This window comes from Tupaia chinensis, unplaced genomic scaffold (assembly GCF_000334495.1).
Source record: "Tupaia chinensis unplaced genomic scaffold, TupChi_1.0 Scaffold000561_1, whole genome shotgun sequence".
NCBI classification, from domain to species: Eukaryota; Metazoa; Chordata; class Mammalia; order Scandentia; family Tupaiidae; genus Tupaia; species Tupaia belangeri.
In genome coordinates, this window is record NW_006160074.1 from 3,473,034 (window position 1) to 3,494,967 (window position 21,934).

The following is a 21,934-nucleotide window of genomic DNA, read 5'->3' on the forward strand; positions in this document are numbered from 1 at the left end:
CAAGCCGCCGGGTCCAGGACTCGAACTGCAGTTGACTACGGGGGAGTCCAGCCACATAGCCATTATGCCAACTGCTGGTCCCATGAACTTAAATTTCTAAGCAGTTTTCATGACAGGTTGGTGGTCAACAGACTTTTTTTCTTAGTAGTTTTAATTTACTTTGACAAATATTTATTTGTGCTAGCCAGCATCTGAATCCCAAGAGACTTCAAAGGCCAAAATGTATCTCAGTGTCACATTCTGAGACACTGAAGGATTCTGTCAAGGGAAGAAAAAGTTAGGTTTAAAAAATTGAGTGTAAAGAGGCCAGCAGGTGGCGTGGCAGTTAAGGTGACTGGATTCCCACGTGGCCTTACCACGATTTGAGTCCTGGACGTGGTAGCTACAAAATCCTGCTCTGTGTGTGTGTGTGTGTGTGTGTGTGTGTGTGTGTGTGTGTTCGTGTGCCCCAAAATCTGAAAGAATGGAGGAGCAGGGACTGTGGTGTTGCCATCTCCCCTGGGGGGTGATTTCTCACCTTCTTCCTCTCTCTGTCCCTGGTAAGTGCATGTGTCTTATGAAAAAAACTAAATAACAACAACAAAAAATAGAGTATGTATACTGCTTTTTCACTCCAACTGCTATTGCAGTGAGTATTGTGTCACTCTATTAAAATTACATATAGGGGCTGGCAGGTGGCTCAGTGGTTAAGGTGCTGGACTCCCACATGGCTGACCACAGTTCAAGTCTTGGACCTGGCAGCTTCCTTTCTCACTTTCCCTTTCTCTTGCTCTGTCCCTTTCTGGTCAAATTAAAAAATAATAACAAATTATTTTTAAAATAATTCTTTAAAAAATGATGTAAAGAAATTCATATAATCTTTTTTAATGCCAGCAGGTACATGAAAAAGAAAGTACCCCCCAATGGGGGAACCTGGTTATGCCACAATCCCCTTTCCTCCAGTTCTTCATCCTGTCAGGATCCTGGGCATGTGTGCACACCCCTGTGTGTTTTTCAAGCCCATGGAGATGGAATTTGAACCCAACTTGGCTATGTAGGATTCAGCATCTTCTGCATAGCATCTAACTGCTGTGTTGTGTGACTACATATATTATATTTATTTCATATATAGTTATATGAAATGGTTGTAGGAATAGAGCCAGTTCATATCATTATTTTTTCAGTGAGACTTGTTTATTCTGAGTTTAAAAAAATAAGAGTGATCTAACTGATTTTGTAGGTGGAAATTCTAAACCCCTCAAGCAAAAATTTCCAAATAGAATCCCTTATCATTAAGTTGTGAAATGAACAGCTAAGACTTTGATGGTATTTATGCTTGGGAAGAGAGTAAAAGGAAAAAGTTTTGGACTTTCCCCATATAAATTAGGGCCTCCTGAGTAATTAGCAGTTAATAAGTGAACGCTTCCCATACACTTAAAGGCTGTAACTGCAGTAGGAGTCTGAGATGTCTACTGTTATAGGTGTAGGGTTATATATAGCCCAAGAACCCTTGAAGAGAACCTGTAAACATTCCTGGTTGGCTGAGCAGAACTCTAAATAAGTGAGTAGGGGCTAATATTTATTGACCACTGACCGTGTGCCAGGTGTGCTAATGTTATTACGTAGATTATTTTATTTACTCCTCACGCAAATCTTCAGTGGTTACCACTGTTATTGCTCCAGATTTACAAAACGGGGCAGAGAGATCAGGTTAACTTGCATAAAGTCATATAGTAGGTGCCAGAGCTGGAAATCAAATCCAGGTTGGCCTGACTCAAGAGCTCAAGTTCTTAAGCATTTCTGTTAGTTGCTACGCTGCTTTCAATCTGCAGAGTCAGTGTGTAACAACAATAATATCATTTAGGTTACCTTTTGCTTGAATATTTTCTAAGAAGTAGTTTATTATCAGACACAGTCTCAGTATTATACCCATTTTATAGCAGAGCAGCTGTGGTATAAAGAGCTAAGTGATGTACGTGGGACGAATCAGCAGAACCAGGAAGTTTCTGATCCACGTTTGCCCTCACCTGCTAGGATCATACAGTGTTTACTTAGATTTCTCTTCAATTTTTCTTTTTTTCTTAAAGAATTATTTATTTTTTAAATTTGATTCCATTTTGCTATTTATTATTTTTCTATTTGACCAGACAGAGACAGAGAGAGAGAGAGAAGGAAAGGGAAAGCCAGAAAGCAAGCCACCAGGTCCGGGACTCGAACGACAGTTGGCCACATGGGAATCTAATGCCTTTAACTACCATGCCCCTCTCTTCAATTTTTCAATCAGCATGATGAGGTTAGAAATACTTATCCTAGACTGCAATGCTATCTGAGCAAGAAATGGACCAGCTGGGTGTTAACGTGGAGTGTGGATTTCAGGACAATAGAACCTTCTTGGTACATGTTAGAAAACTTAATCCTGATCTTGTTGTGGGAGTCACGCAAGGCAGAAGAGGAAAAGCCAGTCTTCAGTGCTTTTCCTTTTCCAGGAGGGCAGCTAAGGTGCCCAGATATCTTTGCCCTGCAGGGGTGCAGGTGTGCTGTTTTTATTCTTTAATCATTCACATAAATTAAAGCCTATTTCTTTGCATTTAAAAAATAATATAAAAGACACCCTCCATGTTTTATAGTCAGGCAAGAGCTTTGAACTTCTGTCTCATTGAAGTTTGATAAACTGTAAGGATTTTCCAGGGTTGGGTGGTACACTCAACCACAAAGGGAACTTTGGACTGATAAGAGCTGCAGGTGAAGCAAACCACCAAGGAGCAGCAATTAGAGAGAACTTCATACTCGCTGTGGCTGGGATGAAATCTCTGCAGGGAAGCACTTTTCCTGAGCTCTGCCAGCTCTTCACAGCTCCTTCCCTTCACCCACAAATAAAAAGAGCACCAGGGCTTTCTGCTTCCACTTTGTGAACGAAATGGGTGGCGTAAATAGCTTGTGGTGAGGTGGTTCTTTGTAAGAAACTTTGAAATTTGGGAACAAGTTCCCACTTCACATATATGCAGATGGGGACAGGATAGACACATGCATGTGTGCACACGCACACACACACGCAAATTCATATAGACAGAAATAGGTCACAATTTCTCAGGCAATCTTTTTTCCTTTTAAGAATTATTTATTTAATTTTATTTATTCATTCACTTATTTTTCAATTTGACCAGAGAGAGAGAGGGCGGGGGGGGGGAGTGAGAAAGCAAGCCACCAGGTCCGGGACTCGAACTGTGTTTGGCCATGTGGGAGTGTCTAGCACCTTAACCACCATGCCACCTGCTGGTCCCTCTCAGGCAATTTTACTATCAACATATACTCCTGTCTTTGTGCTCTGTGTAAAATAAAGACAATTTTTACTTCTACAAATTATTATAAAGTGTGAATGACAAGGCATTGCTGTAAGAGCATGGGCTCCAGTATCAGACAAACCTTGTTTAAATCTTGGCTTCTCTTCCTACTTGCTATGCGATCTTGAATAAATTAGTTCTGTAAGTCTCACTTCTCCCTTATAATACAGAAGTGTAAAATACCTACCACAGTAGCACAGGGGAGGGGGGGGGGGGGGGGGGGGGGAGTGAGAAAGCAAGCCACCAGGTCCGGGACTCGAACTGTGTTTGGCCATGTGGGAGTGTCTAGCACCTTAACCACCATGCCACCTGCTGGTCCCTCTCAGGCAATTTTACTATCAACATATACTCCTGTCTTTGTGCTCTGTGTAAAATAAAGACAATTTTTACTTCTACAAATTATTATAAAGTGTGAATGACAAGGCATTGCTGTAAGAGCATGGGCTCCAGTATCAGACAAACCTTGTTTAAATCTTGGCTTCTCTTCCTACTTGCTATGCGATCTTGAATAAATTAGTTCTGTAAGTCTCACTTCTCCCTTATAATACAGAAGTGTAAAATACCTACCACAGTAGCACAGCCATGGTGGCACACAAATAGTGCTACTGCTTGTAAGGCCATACGCCACATGGGAAGCCTGGGTTCTATGTCTGGGTCACCTGACTATGCTGGGCATGGTTGTGCAGGCCTGAAATTCTAGGTAATAGGGAGGCTGTGGCTAGAGGATTGCAATACAGTAAGACCTTGTTAAAAAAAAAAAATATATCTCAGTGGTTGGGGGAGTTGGATCCCCAATGGCTGACTGTGGCTCAGATCCCAGACCCAGAGGCTCCAAGGACATGTTAGATGTGTGTGTGTGTGCATGCCCCAAATTCTGGCAGGACGGAGAAATACAGGAGAAGGGATTGTGGTGTGAGCATGCCTCACTGGGTGTGGGAAGTGCTTTCTCTCTTCCTTTTTTTTAGAGAGATTTTTGGGGGGAGTTGGATCCCCAATGGCTGACTGTGGCTCAGATCCCAGACCCAGAGGCTCCAAGGACATGTTAGATGTGTGTGTGTGTGCATGCCCCAAATTCTGGCAGGACGGAGAAATACAGGAGAAGGGATTGTGGTGTGAGCATGCCTCACTGGGTGTGGGAAGTGCTTTCTCTCTTCCTTTTTTTTAGAGAGATTTTTGCCATAGGGTGAGTGCACTTGCCAGAGACAGAGAGACAGAAAACAAGTACAGGAAGCTAGTACAGGAATTTTTTTCCTTTTGATGATAGGAATGAAAGAGCCAAGGGTGATAGCCGCGCTGCAATCCCTTCTCTCGGGATTTTGGGTGTGCATGCACACCTGCCCAGCATAAATTCTTAAGCTGCAGGGTCTGGGACTTGAACCATAGTCAACTACATGGGAGTCCGGCCACGTAAACATTATGCCATGTGCTGGTCCTGGGACCAGCTTGCTTTTTCTCTCTCTCTGGTGGGCACATGTACACTCTGAGTGAATGAATGAATGAAGCAAGTATATTTTAAAAAAAACCCTATCTTTGTCTTCCTTTCTTTCTTTCTTCTTTTGCCTCCCCTCGCTTATTAAAAAATAGAAAAACCTGGGACCAGCAGTTGGCGTAATGGCTATGTTGCTTGACTGCCATGTAGTTGATCGCGGTTTGAGTCCCGGATCCGGTGGCTTAAACTAAAGCCAGGCACGTGTACATGTGGGGCCAAGATCTCGAGAGGAGAACGGAGGAGAAGGGACTGGCCATCCCCCCACCCAGGGATGATTTCCCGCTTTCTGTCTCTCTGTCGTTCTGGTGAGCACACGTGCCCTATAGCAAAAACCTCTCCAAAAAAAAAAAAAACGGAAAAAGCTATCTCAAGTTTGTGTGTAGAGCAATTAGCACAGTATCCAGCACATCGCTGTCTAATAAGTTGCACAGGTGTTCAGAAATGGTAGCTATTGTTTATTGTTTGTAATATTAAACTAAATAATTTTATTAGCAGATACATGTTAAACAGGAATGGCCCTTTTATATCTTTCCTTTTAAATACTGGGTCGTCAGAAAGTCATGACGCGTTTTTCTATGCAAAAATGCATCATGACTTTTCCAACAACCCAATAATTTTAGTGGAAAGTCTATTTTCCAGAATGTTCCTCCTCTCCCTCCCCAGGAGGAAAAAAGTACTTTGATTCTGTCCCCAAAATGTTTCTCCAGTAAGGGCTTTCACGTGGACTTGTACTCCCTGGAGCGAGGGAGGAGGAGCGGTGCATTTGTTTCCAAGTGGAGCTCTTTCATTTCTACCATCAAAAAGAAAAAAAATCCTGTACTAGCCTTAGGTAGAGCTAAGTCATAAAAGGCCATGTAGCCCAAGGAAGGAATGTTTCTCAAGATGAGTGTAAGTGGGTAGAAGAAAGGCGGAAGAATACAGAGATGAAAATATAGCTGATTTTAATGTTAGTCTGGCCTTTTTTCCCCTCCCAGTTTAATACATACTTAATTACAGCGGTTGGTATTTTGAAAACAATTAATGTTGGAAATTGGCATGTGTTATTTCAAACCTTCACCCTCGGTTTCAGACATTTCTGGAAGAAATAGTTTCCTAGTTGGATGAACTGTTGAGTTGACAAAGCACTAATTTTGTTTTCACATCTCTGGGGGAGGGTGGAGGCATGAGGGTTTGTAGTGGGGTGCTAGTTGTTAGCTTTGGGAGGACTCATTTAGCTGGAACAAGCACAGAGTGTAAACATGTCATTCATCTGGACTTTTTAGGCCGGTGCAAATGTGGTGAAACCGTAGGTCACTGTGGTCATTATGTCAAATGAAGACTCTTAACTTCAGCTTGGCAGATAAGCTTATTTGTTTCATGAGCTTCAGTAGATTACCAAGACTTCAGGAGTTATTTGAAGCACCCATTTTTTTACAAATTGTAGGTAATTCCTCATATTTTCCTGAGGAATGAAAATGCGAAAGAAGCAAATGTCTACAACTTGGCAGCAATTTCATCAAATTGCTTTTTGGCAGGATATGCATCACTTTTGGGATTTTTGTTCTCACTGCTTAAAGAGAAAATATTTTTCTGAAATTTTGGATGGTAAATGAGAATGCAGGATTGGAAGCTTTTATGTAAAGTGTGCCAGGCTACCACTGATTTACCAAAAGACAAAAATCAGGGAGGGCAAACATTTATTGAACACCTGCTATATAAGAAGTGTTGGCCATGGGACCAACAGCATAATGGCTATGTCGCTGGACTCCCATGCAGTCGACCGCAGTTTGAGTCCCGGACCCAGTGGCTTAAAACTCACGCCGGGCACATGTGCATGTGTGCCCAGGATCCCGAGAGGAGAATGGAGGAGAAGGGGTTGCGGTGTGGCCATCCCCCCTGGGGGGTGATTTCTCGCTTTCTGTCTCTCTGTCTCTCTCTGTCTGTCTGGTGAGCGCACGTACCCTATAGCAAAAAAAAAAAAAAAACCTCTTTACCAAAGTAAACACCCATTAGCCCTTTAACATAGCCTTTAAAGAAAATACTGGGTTGCTGGGAAAGTTATGACATATTTTTCTAAGTTTTTCTATGCCAAAGTGTGTCATGACTTTTCCAATGACCCGGTACATTATCAGGCATGTACTATGTGCCAGGTACTCTGTTGTTTTACATGCACTATCTTATTTCCTTTTTTTTTTTTTTTTGAAAAAAAGGTTCTTTGCCATGGAGGGTGTGCAGTCCCCAGAGAGAGACAGAGACAGTGAGAGGGAAAGTAAGAAATCACTCCCTGAGAGGATGGCTACGCTGCAGTCCCTTCTCCTCCATCTTCCTATTGGGATCTTGGACACACATGCACATGCACCCGGTGTCATTTTTAAGCTGCCAGGTCTGGGACTCGAACATAGTTGGCCATATGGGAATCCAGTGCCTTAACCACTATGCTATTAGCTGGCTCCTTTTTTTTTCTTTTATTTGCCAGATGGCACACACACTCACTGGAGAGAGAGAGAAAGAGAGAGAAAGTGAGAAAGCATCCCTTATGGGGGATGGTCACTCTGTAATCCTTTCTTCTTCATTCTTCTCTCAGGATCATAGGCACATATGCACATGCACCTGGAGTATTTTTCAAGCCACTGAGTCCAGGATTCAAACTATTCATTTGGTCATGTGGGATCCAGCTACCTTAACCACCAGGTCACTGGTTGATCCTTACTTAACTCTTATAACCCTATTATATAGGTACTCTTATCCATATTTTACAATCGGGAAATAGAGTTAGAAAGTAATTGGCATATGGTTCCACAGCTAGGAGTGGGTAGGGCTGAGAGTGGAATGTAGGTCTTCGGTCCTCCAAAACCTATGTTCTTAGCTAGGGGTCTTAAATCAGGTTACATAGGAAACACCAAGGGTACTGGTTATAAAGTACTAGACTCCAGTTCGAAATTTAAGGCCATTAAGTGTTAGATGGTGCCAGACCATAAATCTGCCTTTTTAATATGGTATCAATTCAGATTAAGGAGTTGATTGACCATACTTTCATAAACAGTTAAATTACATTGGTTTCTTAATTTTTTTGGGGGGGGAGAGGTTTTTGCTATAGGGTGTGTGCACTCACCAGAAAGACAGAGAGACAGAAAGCGAGAAATCACCCCCCAGGGGGGATAGCCACGCCCCAATCCCTTCCCCATTTTTTTTTTTTTTTGAGAGTTTTTCGCTCTAGGGCGCGTGCACTCGCCAGACAGAGAGAGATATAGAGACAGAAAGCGAGAAATCACCCCCCAGGGGGGATAGCCACGCCCCAATCCCTTCCCCATTTTTTTTTTTTTTTGAGAGTTTTTCGCTCTAGGGCGCGTGCACTCGCCAGACAGAGAGAGATATAGAGACAGAAAGCGAGAAATCACCCCCCAGGGGGGATAGCCACGCCACAATCCCTTCTCCATTCTTCTCTTGGGATCTGGTCCCAAATTACATTGGTTTCTATACTTGATAAGGAAGGAAATTTGTGCACATTAAGTACTATCTGAGAGGGGAACCAGCAGATGGCGTAATGGCTATGTCGCTGGACTACCATGTCTTAAACTCATGCCACGCGTGTGTGCGTGCGTGCCTAAGATCCTGAGAGGAGAATGGAGGAGAAGGGATTGTGGCGTGGCCATCCCCCCTCGGGGGTGATTTGGGGGTGATTTCTCATTTTCTCTCTGTCTCTCTAGCAAGTGCACATGCCCTATAGCAAAAACCTCTCAAAAAAATTTTTTTTTTCCAGTATCCTGCTCACAGTGAAAAAAAAAAAAAAATTTCCAGAGGACATGTGTTCTTGTCAGAGACAGGGAGAAGGAGAAAGCACCTCTAAATGGGTGTGATCATGCCCAATTCCTGCTCTTCTATTTCTCCACCCTGTTGGAATTTTAAGCATACATGTACATGTGCCCAGTGTATTTTTCTTTTTTTAATTTTTTAAAATAAATTTTTGCTATAGGATGTGTAGGCTTGCCAGAGAGACAGAAAGCGAGATGTCACTCCCCAGTGGGGATGGCCGCACTGCAATCCCTTCTCTTCCGTTCTCCTCTAGGGAGAATGGGCACATATGCACATGCACCCAGAGTGTTTTGGGCATGCATGCACACGTACCCAGTGTGTTTTAAGCTGCTAGGTCTGGGACTCAAACTGGGTTCGACTACGTGGGAGTCCAGCGACGTAACCATTATGCCATCTGCTGATCTCAACCCAATGGTTTTTTTTTTCAACCTGCTAGGGTTGTGCACACATGCACACGCGCCTGGCATGAGTTTAAGCAACCAGGTCTGGAACTCAAACTGTGGTCAACCCTAGGATTTCAACCAAGCTGTTGGCCATGTGGTAGCTGGCTTCCTTAACAGACCCTGGGACTGACTTAAGCCACACAGATTTTATAGTCGTTATTTATCAATATTAATAACACACACGTGTGTGTGTATATGTACATACCAGCACTAAAATTTCCATAGTCCTTAAATTAAAAACAAAATTAAACAAGCAATTTTTTTTTCCTTAAAGTTTTTGCTGTAGGGCATGTGTGCTTGTTTGAGAGACAGAGAAAGTCATTGTGAAGGAAAGTGAGAAATCACCCCTTCCTTCTCCTGGGATTTTGGGCATGCCCGCAATGCATACCCAGCTTGAGTTTCAAGCTGCCAGGTCCAGAATTCGAACCAAGTTGGCCATGTGGGAATCCAGTGCCATAACCACCACACCACCCGCTGGCTTTTTAAGAGAGTGTATTTTATTTTATTTTATTTTATTTTATTTATTTGCTAGAGGGCAGGTGCACTCACCAGAGAGAAAGAGGGAATGTGAGAAAGCACACCCCAAGGGGGTGACTGCACCACAATCCCTTCTCCGTTTCTTTTTTTTTGGGATTTTTGGCATTTACACACACATGCCCAGTGTGTTTTTCAAGCCTCTGGGTCTGGGACTTGTACCATGTAGTTGACCATGTGGGATTCAGCCACTTTAACTTCCATGCCATTGGGTGAACCCTGAGATTTCTTTATAGTCAGATCATCTGTGCTTCAGGCATGGAATCAGTAACTTTCTCAAGTAAGTTTCTGAGACATGCAGAAGTGGGAGAGGATGGAAGGGGGGGGTGGAAAGAATTTCCAGGTGCATCTACTAAGTGGTGCTAAAGCTCCCCTGTAAATCCACCCTCCTCAATGAGATGAACAGTGAAGGGCTGATGCTGATTCTAAGAGCCAGATGGCAATAGGTCATGTTCTACATCATCTCCTATTTTACCCTCTGAGACCAGAGCTCGATAAGACCAGTGCCTCTTCTAGTGCACTTCCTGAGCAGAGTAACACCTCGACTGGCTTACATGGCCTGTTACTGGGGTTGGGAAAACCATTTGCTTGTTTTTTACTTTCCCTCACTTCCTCTTTCTCTCTTGCTTTTGCAGCTCAGCGACATGTCCTCACGTACATGGAGGATGCAGTGTGCCAGTTGCTAGAGAACAGGGAGGATGTTAGCCAATATGGCATTGCCAGGTTCTTCACTGAGTAGTAAGTATGTGAATGCTTTGCTAATTGGGTGAACCCAGAGGAAGCACTTGGAAACAGGCAGGGTACAGAAGAATAGGGCGGGTCCATGCTGATTATGTGGTGGCAGGGAATGCTTAATTTGGATAGGTTGGTCCGGGGCTGCCCAAACACGTTTCAGAGCCTTGCCTTCGGTGCAGCTGGTTTTATCCTGTGAAATGCAGCATGTATCGTTATGACTGGAATAACTTAGAAACTGCTTGTTTGATCTATCAGATCTGTTTCTTTAGGTCCTTCTTATAATGTAACTTTCTTTATTATTCAGAACATTCCCTCTAATTTCCTTTAGTTGGTCTTCATATAGCCTGTGTTTTTTATCGCTGGCCTTTCTCATGGAATTCTCAGGGATGATGTTCCACTGCCGTTTTCTTTCTACAGGATGTTGTGTCAGTCACTGATTTAAGAGTGTTCTTTGGCCCAGCTGTGCTAGTGCACACCAGATGCTGCTGCCTGGCAGGCCCAGGTCTGATTCCCAACCTACCTTAAAAAGTCACATGCAGGGACCAGCAGTTAGCGTAATGGCTATGTCGCTGGACTACCATGTAGTCGACTGTGGTTCAAGTCCCGGACCCTGTGGCTTAAACTCACACCGGGCGCGTGTGCGTGCGTGCCCAAGATCCCGAAAGGAGAATGGAGGAGAAGGGATTGCAGCGTGGCCATCTCCCCTGGGGGGTGATTTCTCGCTTTCTGTCTCTCTGTCTCTCTCTGTCTTTCTGGCGAGTGCATGCGTCCTATAGCAAAAACCTCTCAAAAAAAAAAAAAAAAAGGTCCCATGTAGTGGCATGTATATGTAGTCCCAGCTCCTCAGGAGGCTAAGGCAGGAGGGTTAAAACACAGTGAGACACTGTCTGAAAACACCACACACCCTTCCACGAGGATTTCTAGAGGGAGGATGTCATTCATAGGTTATAATGAAGGATTGTACTTCTTTATAAATAATGCGGGGAGTATGTAAAAGTCAAAATAATTACTCATGTTTTAATATGTCAGAACTGTTTTTAGGTTGAATATAAGATAATTACTTTAACTTTTTCTTTTTGAGAGGTTTTTGCCTTAGGACTCATGTGCTTGCTAGAGAAAGAGAGAGAGAGACAGAGATAGTGAGAGAGAAAGTGAGATATCACCTCCTAAGAAGATGGCCATGCAGTGATCCCTTCTCCACTCTCCTCCTGGGATCTTGGGCATGCATGCACATATGCCCGGTGTGAATTTTAATCTACCAGGTCCGTGTCTTGAATCACTGAAATATCTTAATTTTCATGAAAGGATTAAAAAAATTTTTAAATAATTATTTAATTTTATTTATTGTTATTATTTCAAAATTTGCTATAGGGCACGTGCACTCACCGGAGAGAGACAGAAAGAGAGAGAGGGAAAGTAAGAAAGCAAGTGACTAGGTCTGGGACTTGAACCATGGTTAGCCATGTGGGAGTCCACTGCTCCAAACACACACCTCGTCTGGCCCCCCCAAAACATTAGTTTTATTACTGATATGCTGTCACCTATTTATATAATCATTTTGATTCTCTTTTCTTTTTTTTTCTGGTTTAATGGGAACAATCTAAGAAAGGAAGAGTAGTCTTTCATAGGCTTCCACTCAGATGAAGCATGAACTCAAGTCCACATTCCTTTGTTTTTCCAGGGCTCTTTGGAGATCAGGAAGCTACAATAATGGCCTCAGCTTGGGTAGCTGTTGGGGAATGCTTGACTCTTCCTAGCTCTTTTGCTGAGCTGGAGTGCTTACATATTAAAAAGTAGAATTTTTAAAAATAATTATTTATTTAATTTTATTTATCATCATTATTATTATATTTTAATTTGCTACAGAGCACATGTGCCCACCAGAGAGAGACGGAGAAAGAGAGAGAAAGTGAGAAAACAAGCTACCAGGTCCTAGACTCACACTGTGGTTGGCCATGTGGGAGTCTAGTGCCTTAACCACCGTGGCACCTGCTGGCTCCAAAAGTAGAATTTTTATCAATTAGGATTTTAAGCTCTTGGGAAAAACAAAGTTTCTAGGAGGAGAGCCGGTCCCTTCTCCCAGTTTTTTGAAGGAGGATGAAGTAGAGAAAGGAACATACTTGTTCTAATGGTGTGGGCTGAAGTAAATTAGGTAGGCAGGGAATAAAGACGGAGATTAGTCTCATTTGCTTCTACAGAATTGATAAACCTAGGGATCAAGTTCCTAGGCTATTTAATCTGTACCTGCACTCTTGAGGCCCCTTGCCAACTGAAATTTGACTTTTCTGGGGGTAATGCTTCTTCCTGGCTTTTTCCTTTTACTCTTCCCTCTTCCCATCTCCTTTAAAAGACTTCTTTAGTATACTGGTTCCTTGAGGGTAGGCATTGTTTCTTCTTCATCTTTGTATTCGTAGAACTTGGCATGATGCTTAGCATGTAATAGATGTTATAATATTCACTGCATCAAGAGATGTAGCTCAGGGAACCAGCAGTTAGCGTAATGGCTATGTCGCTGGACTCCCACGTAGTCGACTGTGGTTCGTGTCCCGGACCCGGTGGCTTAAAACTCACGCCGGGCGCGTGTGCGTACGTGCCCAAGATACCGAGAGGAGAATGGAGTAGCTCAGGCCAGCAGGTGGTGTGGAGGTTAAGGTGCCTGGATCCCACATGGCTGATGGCGCAGCTTGAGTCCTGGATCCTGCTGCTTCAAGACTACTCCAGGATCATGTACTTGCGTTCCTAAAACCCCAAGAGGAGAATGGAGGAGAAGGGATTATGATGTGGCCATCCCCGTGTGGGGGTGTGTGTGTGTTATTTATCATTTTCTCTCTCTCTGTGTCTCTGGCAAACACATGCAAAATCTAAAAAATAAAAAGAATAAAGAAAGAAAAGAACTGTATCTATATTTTAAGTGTTGCATCCTATCTACTCTATTCTTGATCTTATTTCAGGGGCTATTACATTTTCGTGTCTTTCTTTTTGATTCTTTTTGGTGAAGCTCTACTTTCTGCTGTTTAAGAAGCTGTAACCGTGTGTCTAGCACTCCACATGTGAACACGGTCTGTGTAACTGACACTGGACTCTAGAGAGCCAAAAGTAAGGCTTAGGAATGTTTCAGGATGTTGTTGACTATAGGAGCTTTCATCTATCAATATACTGCTGAAAAAAAAATCTTAAGATTTTCCACAGTGCTGATAGGAATCTAGTTGCCAAGTGAGCTGTTTCTTGTCCAGGAAACTAAAAATTACATAATGCATGTGAGTGACACATATTTGACACTTTTATAACTCTAAGACACCGCATTGGCCTGAGGTTATTATTCTGAGATGTGAAAAGTGAACCAGCATCAAAGCTCCAAAATTTTTTTTTCAAGACTTGAAAGGAGTGCACGTACAACCAAATGGGAAGCAGGTAAGTAGTGCTTGGTAGATGAGGAGACCTGAGTGATAGAAGGGCCTGATTTTAGTTTATGAGTTCGATACATCTCACAAAAATCCTTCTCTTTCAGGCCTCGATTTATATTGATCCATGGAAGCATAATGAAGTAAAGAGCACTAACCTAGGAGGAAGAAAAACTCCTTATTCTCTTAAGTCCCAACTCTATAACCTTGGGCAAATTTCTGAAATCTGGACCTTAGTTACTTCTTCCTATGAAATGGGTAAAATAAAAATTTACATGTGAATAATAATAATAATATAACCATAATATAATAGGTAGTTTTTATAAACTCATACAGTGTCTCAGCCACTATAGTTCTGAGGTAGGTATTATTATCGCTGTTTTATAGCTGAGGAAACTGAGACACAGAAAGATTAAAATAGTGTCTTCAAGTTCACAACCTACTAAGTGACAGTAATCATGCATTGTCAGCGGTATTACATAGGGTACTGTTCTCTACAGCCTCCCAGCCACTTCATTGTCTAGTGGTGCTAAAAGCCTAATCAGATTATATATATTTATATATTTAAATAATTACTTATCTACTTATTTATTTTGACTGGGGGGCGGGGGAGGGAGAGAGAGAGCAAGCTGCCAGGTCCAGGACTCGAACCTCGGTCAACCATATGGGGAGTCCAGCACTCTTCACCACCATGCCACCTGCTGGCCCCAATATTTTGAAGTCTGTTATTATAATTTGTACAATTCTTGAATTCTTCCTTATGAGCTATATTCTGCAAGCTTGTCATATAGCCTCGTCTGTTGATGTCAGTTCATCACCATGCAAATGTTTAGTATTGGGCCAGCCAGGTGGTATGTTAGTTAAGACAGATCCCATATAGCTAACTGTGCAGTTTGAGTACTGGATTTGGTGGCTTGTGCGTGCCCAGAATCCCAAGAGTAGAATGGCGAAGGGATTGTGGCATGGCCATTGCCCTGGGGAGTGATTTATCTTTCTCTCTCTGTCTATCCCTGTCTAGTCAGTACACGTTCTCTATAGCAGATCTGAAAAAAAAGAAAGAAAAAGTTTACTATTGACCTTTTTTGGGATACAGTTAGAGCTAATTCTATACAGGAAGCATGATTTTTAAAAAATGCTAATGGTACACTTCCATCTCACAGTCTCAAATTCATACCTTGAGATTTTCATACATTTATTTATTTTTAAAAGAATTATTTAATTTAATTTAATTTATTAATTTTTAATTTGACCGGGGCAGAGGGTGGGGAGGAGTGAGAAAGCAAGCTGCCAGGTCCAGGACTGAAAATGTGGGAATCTAACACTTTAACCACCAGGTTGGCTCTAGAGATTTTTATACATTTAATCATGGGTGATTTAATTTTTAAAATTAGAAAATTTTAAATTTAATTTAAAAAGCATTATTTATTCAATTGTATTCATTATTATTATTTTTTTAACTTGACAGGGGTGTGGGTAGTGAGAAAGCAAGCCTTCAGGTCCAGGACTTGAACCACAGTTAGCCACACACGAATCCAGTGCCCCAACCCACCATGCCACCCACTGGCCTCTGTATGATTTAACTTTAAACAATGATAAAAGTACTCTATTTTCTTTTTTAGGCTTTTTCCATAGGGTGCATATGCTTGCCAGAGAGAGGGAAAGCGAGAAATCATGCCCCAGGGGCAGTGGCCATGCTGCAGTTCCTTCTCTTCCATTCTCCTCTTGGGATTTTGGGGGCACACACACACACACACACACACACACACACACACACACACAGTATGATTTTCAAGCCGCTGAGCCCGGTTCACAAACCACAATTGGCCATGTGGGATTTCAGCACCTTAACCATCACATCACCTACTGGCACCACTCTGAAATTTTCTGGAGGGCTTTTCTGCTGATTCTTCCTTTGGGATCTGCTTGCCCTCTCGCTGTGCTGTCACCCTTCGGTTGTTGGTGTTTTCAAACAAGTCTATGATTGTTTCAGCAAATCTGGATAAACTCGTCAGGAGTGGCTGAGCTGCACTTTATCTGTCTGCAAGGCTGTGAGCTCTGTAGATCATAATTCTCTTGACACTCTCACAGGAAGGATACTTAATCCCACATGATTTTCTCTTATGTTGTATGTGACCTCGACTGCTGGATGTTGTCTTTCAACCGGTACAAGGTAAAAGGGATTAATATGTAGAGGTCCTTCTCTATGAACAGGCCAAGTGTCAGCGCCGGGTCAGGACCTCTGAAGGAGTACATCCAAGAAAATGAGGCTAGAGCTACTGAAGCTTAGAAACCACCGCAGAGTGTAACCAGGTTCTCGTGGCTAAAACAGAATAAGAAGTGTGCCTTTTTAAGACATTGGAAAATAATGATGAGCGAAAGCCAGGCAGAAATCTGAGAATTCCTATCGGAATTGGGAACCATTCTTCACAGGCTAAATTGGTAGCTACAGCACTGTGGCATCAGGGAGCTTGACCTCCTTGTACTAATATAGAGAAGAATAGTGGGCTGTGGTCTTGGTTGGTGGGCCCAGGAGGGCTCTTTCTTATGGTCAAGTGTCTTGTTTTTGTTTTTTAAATGATTATTTTCATTTCTTGGTAAAGTTTTCATTATGACTGTTTTGATTGCAAAGGAAAGAAATACAGATTACCTTCATTGATAGAGCTTTAAGGACACATCAGAACAGAAGACAGCATTTACTCATGAATTCATTCATTCGTTAATTATTTTTGAGCCCCTGCTATGTGCTGGTATATACTAAACGATGGGAAGATAACAGTGAGCAAGACAAGGAAGTTCCTATCCTCAGGGATCAAGTGTTGCGTTTAATGTAGGAGACGGTAAACAAGCAACCTGATCATAATGAAGATAGCTAATAATTAATAAACGCTCCGTGTTAAGCACCGTTCTGAGCACATCAGAATGCATCATCTCATTTAACCCTCACAATACTATGAGGTATGTAAGTATAATCCCCGTTTTCAATTTTAGGAACTCCAAGCAGATAATCCAAGTAACAGTCTCAAAGTTACACAGCTGGTAACGGAAACAAGACAAGTTACAGAAAAATAATCAGGGCGACGGGGTATGTCGGATGGCCTCGGGAAGGCTCATTCCATCAGAGAGCCAGTAACTTAGCTCGGAGGGTCATTTTCCTCTCCTGGTCCGCCTTGATTAGCTCAGCTTCCTGTGTCCAGAAAAGAGAGTTTGACTGATTTGACTTGCTGCCATTCAGAATGGAGTGCCTTTAGTAAGCAGTGTTCTTAGAAAGTCTTGTGAGTTGCTGACCTCCCTCATGCCTGCTCATATTATAAGTTAAAGTACTAAACTAATAGTTGTCAAAGTTATTTTGTTACTTACTGTTAATATGAATATGGAGATAGGGATCTCTATGTGTTTTAGAAAAAAAACAATAATTTCATGCTGATGTGTATTAATCATTAGAATTCATTTGGGAAGTTGCAAGGCTGGCAGGTGGTGTGGTGGTTAAGGTGCCAGACTCAGTGTGGTCGACCACAGTTTGAATCCCTGACTTGGCGACTTGCTTTCTCTCTCTCTTTCTCGTCAAATTTAAAAAATAATAATAATTTTAAAAGGGGAAATTAATAACTAGAAAAAATAATTCATTTGGGAAGTTGCATATCTTTTTTTGTGCACTCTTTTAGTAAAAGGTATCTGTATTAAATTAAATTCCTTTTTTATTATTTTGATTAGAGTAATCCCATGAAATGTGAACTATATTAAGTCAGTCTTGAAGTAAAGAAAGAGGTTCCAATAGTTCATACTACTAAATCACTTCAAATGTGACTCTACTGAAACAGCCCAGTGCCTAGCATATGTATCATTTCTTCTTTTAAACAGGTACTCTAAGCCCTGTGAGCAGATGACCTACTTCTCTTCTACATAACCTAGAATAATCAGGGTGTAAACTTTCCATTCTGAAGTCAGCAGATTTTTTAGGATTACCTACCATCTAGCATTTAAGTGATACTGTTTGGGGTTCTTCTTGTGTCCCTGGTGATAGAGGAACAGAGAGCTGGGGCAAACAAGAAACCAGGACATCACTGGTTTCCGGGCTCGTAGTTTTGAATGAGGGATAGACTTGGGACTTCTCTGGGCCATTTCTGCTCCAGGTTTTTTCCCTTCTTATTGTTGTTAAATTGAGCCAAAATGTGGTTTGGTGAAGTAATGGTGACTAATCCTATTACAGATTTCTTCAAAAGGGGTAATGCTTCTCCTGTACCCCTACCTCCCCCCCTTTTTTCCATAGTTCTGTTCTTAGCTGGAGTTGACACATTGTAACAAAAAATTACCCATTTCTCATTGTCAGCATCTGGATTCTCACAGACTCAAATAATTGCCAGGAATAGATTTGCCTTCCATTAAAGCAGCCCTATCCACATTGTTACGGCCAGACACTTCTGTTAAATCATCATTTATGAACTCCATAGAGGATTCTAGTTCTTTTCTATATAACCAGAGGTATGCTATAGCAAACAGACTCCAGAGAGCCATAGAGGGGCGTTAAAGGTCATCAGAATCTATTTTGAAACTGAAAAATCTGGGGTCAGTAAGGATACAAGAAGCTGCCTATTTACATAGGATCCATCTCTCTTCTTCATCCTTTCTTGTCAGGTTACAGGAAACCATCCTGCAGCACTTGACCTGGTAACTGAGGAAGCGATTTCACAGCCCACTGGTCCCCTGACTCATTTAGAAGTCAGAGTCAAAGGTTACAGAAGTAATAATTGGGCCCAGATTCTTCTTGTCAGAAAAGACCTCATTTCCCCATCACTCCCCCTTCTACAAGTGAAGAGAAACTTAGCTGTTGTAAAACCGTTCAGTTAGAGGAAATGAAGGAACTCCATCATGGCCCGCATATTCTCAAGACCCAGTGATACTATTTCTGTTTTCATGGGAGCTGCTTTTGCAGCTAGCTAGTGTAAGCCTTAGGTATAGTTCTTCACGTTAAAATATTCCCCTTTAGAGAAATGGCTTGATTTATTTTAGTCTCTAAGGGTTCTTTACTTGGTCCAAGCCCTGATAATTCTTTCTCATACCACCATTGTGATATCCTCCTGAGCGCGCCCCTGGCAGTCAAGTAATTTGAACTAACAAATCTGACGTGCTAGTAGCCATGTACCATAGCTCATCAGAAGTTAGGAAATTTTAGTTAATCCACAAAACAATTTAAGGTTCTCAGTCCTTTTAACTTCTCCCATAACTTACTCAGAATTCTAGATCTGTGGTGCTGGCGGCACAGGCCTGGCACCGAAGCAGGAAAGAATGACATAGTCTGGCACCTTTAGCCAGAGGTCTGTAATGAACTGGGATGGGGGTGGAGAGGATAAAGAAAGGGGAAGGAGGAAGGACAGTTAGGGTTTTGGCAGCCGTACAACGGTTCTTCCCCGAGAAGAGTGAAATGAAAGTCAAAAGAAGCTTCCTTCTGCTATTATGATTTACTAGACTTTTGTCCATCTCTTAGCTCCCAGCCACACGGCATGCGTATCTTCACAGTCACTGTCTTCCCCTCCGCCCCCCAAATTCTCAGGATCCTGTAAGAGGGGTCATAGTTGGCCAGTTTCCTGTCGGAAGCTGTCCTGAGAAGCTGGGATTCCTTTCTATAACTATCAGATCCAGTGCTGACCAGCACAGCGGAAACTGTCTTAGCAGACAGTGACATGACCATGTAAGTTTATTGTAGGGCACATTGCTTCCGGGATTATTAACAGTAGGTAATACTAGGATGGGAGGAAAATTTGGGAAGAGCATTGTTTCTTGGGTGGCCATCAAAGCAGCCTTTGACATTAAATAGTATCAGTAATGAATGTCTTTGTTAATGTCCTTTGTTAATGTTAAGGTCTAAATCATTGCTAGGGATGATAATAACCCTCTTATGGCATTGTTATGCAAATCAAACAGAATGTCAGGTGTGAAATGTCTGGCTGACATAATTCATTTTTATTGTATGTCATTCTCATTTAACTCCAGTTTGCTGAGATTTTTGTTTCTCTTCCTTAGTGGATCTTTTGGAAAATAGTAGTCTTCTTTCTCTTTAAATGGCATCAGAGTTGAAGATGCTAAGGAGTTTTTTGTTTTGTTTTGTTTTTGCTAGAAGGTATGTGTGCTTGCCGGAGAGAGGCAGAGACGGAGATAGAGAGTAGGAGTGAGAAATCCCTCCCTCCCCAGGGAGCAGCCATGCCACAATCCCTTCTCCTCTGTTCTCTATGTATTTTGGGCATGTATGCACATGTGCCCAGCTTTTCTCCTCTTTGTATTTTGGGCACACACATGCACACATGCCTAACATGATTTTCAAGCCACCAGGCCTGGGACTCGAACTGTGGAGTCAGCCTTATGGGATCCAACTGCCTTAGCCTCCATGCCACCTGCTAGTTCTCTTGAGGACATTTTAAGTCTCTTCTTTTCTCTAATACTTCTTGTTTATTCTGCATTTTGGGTGCTTTTTTTTGAAATAAAAACATTTGATGATTCCTTGCATGACTGTTAGCCATTTAGTGTTAGCTACATCACTCATCATTTATTTCATTTAGCTCGCATCATTCAGAGAACAGTCTAACAAAGCTTGTCTATCTTTTTTCTTTTACTGGTAAGCCATTTCCTCACTTCCTGTCTGTACCGCCTTTCCTCTGGCTGCCAAGATTAAAAAATTCAAGGTGTAATGGGAAACCCAAGCCAGTCAAGTCTATTCAACTTGTATCGTTCCTACTCTTAGCTCTAGTGCTACGGCGATGTGCTCCGGGTAATGAAAAGCAGACATTCTCTGCTGAGGTCATTGCTCCTCACGCTGACAGCCTGCTCCAGGAAGCTGTTTATCTGTGCTTGCCGAGCCAAGCTCTAGCCTCCGAACAGTTGGAATGTATTGAAAAACCACAGAGCCCAAAGAGAGCATGTTACACAGGCGGTTCCAGGCAGGGAGAGTATATTTACACCACACAAGCTGCAGTTGACATGTGTGGGGGTAATTGTTCATCTGCACACTCTCATACTTCACCTTCTATGCAAGATGTGTGCCCTCTCCAGGGATTTAACCAAGAACATTGTACTGGTAAGTCCAGATTGCCCTGAACACTCACTAACTTGCAATAAGGAAAAGGAGATAGTAAAGAAAATTTTATATAAAAACCACCTTTTTTTTTTGAGCGATTTTTGCTAAAGAGTGCGTGTACTCGCCAGAAAGACAGAGAGAGAGAGAAAGCAAGAAATCACCCCTCCCCCCGGGGGGGGATGGCCACCACCACAATCCCTTCTCCATTCTCCTCTAAGGATCTTGGGCATGCACACACATGTGCCCAGTGTGAGTCTAAGCCACCGGATCCAGGACTTGAACCGCAGTCTACTACATAGTCGTTACCCCATCTACTGGTCCCTAAAAACCACCTTTTTTTTTTTGAGAGGTTTTTGCTATGGGGAGCATGCGTTTGCCAGAAAGACACAGAGAGACAGAAAGCGAGAAATTATCCCCCAGGGGGCATGGCCACGCCGCAATCCCTTCTTGATTCTCCTCTAGGGATCTTGGGCACGCACGCACATGCGCCCTGCGTGAGTTTTAAGCCACTGGGTCCAGAACTCAAACCCTGGTCGACTACGTGAGAATCCAGCGATACAGCCATTACACCAACTGCTGGAACCAAAACCACCTTTTTAAAGTAGTTTTTTTTTTTTTTTTTTTTTGTCAGTTTTATATTTAGAATCTTAAACCTTTAGGCCTGACCTCTAAAGCATCCAAAAACTGATTTTTGCATGTTTTGTCCAAGTGAATGTTTTTCTTCATCCCTACCAAAATACTAAGTACTATCATAAAGCTTCAAATGTGCTGTCAATAGGAATGTAAGATATAGGCACTTACCTGTAAGGTGAGATAATCTAACTGAAAAGATAATGCTTATTGATTAACAATTAGAGAACAATATAAGACCTGATATAGTGGCATTAGGTCTTATGACCCCAAATCCTGAGACTTAAGAGTAAGGAGAAATAATGGCTATTAGTTAAGAATAGTTAAATAAGGCATCATGGAGGATTCTATCTTGCCCTTGAAAGGTGAGTAGAATTGGGTAAGTAGGTGCTGACAGGTGACATGGTGGTTAAGGCACTGGACTCCTACATGGTGCATTGAGGTTCAAGTCTCGGACCTGGCAGTTTCTTTTCTTACTTTCCCACTCTCTCCATCTCTGTCTCTTTCTGGTCAAATTTAAAAAT

General features: G+C 42.2%; 1 protein-coding gene across 1 annotated transcript in view; it reads left to right on the forward strand.

The window, feature by feature from the left end:
• The window catches only part of CSTPP1 (centriolar satellite-associated tubulin polyglutamylase complex regulator 1), a 224,113-nt gene that overhangs the window by 34,216 nt on the left and 167,963 nt on the right, over window positions 1-21,934 (forward strand). Inside the window, exon 2 of the mRNA XM_014591331.2 lies at window positions 10,214-10,316. Within this exon, the coding sequence (XP_014446817.1) occupies window positions 10,214-10,316 (103 nt within the window). The remainder of the gene's footprint in view (window positions 1-10,213; window positions 10,317-21,934) is intronic.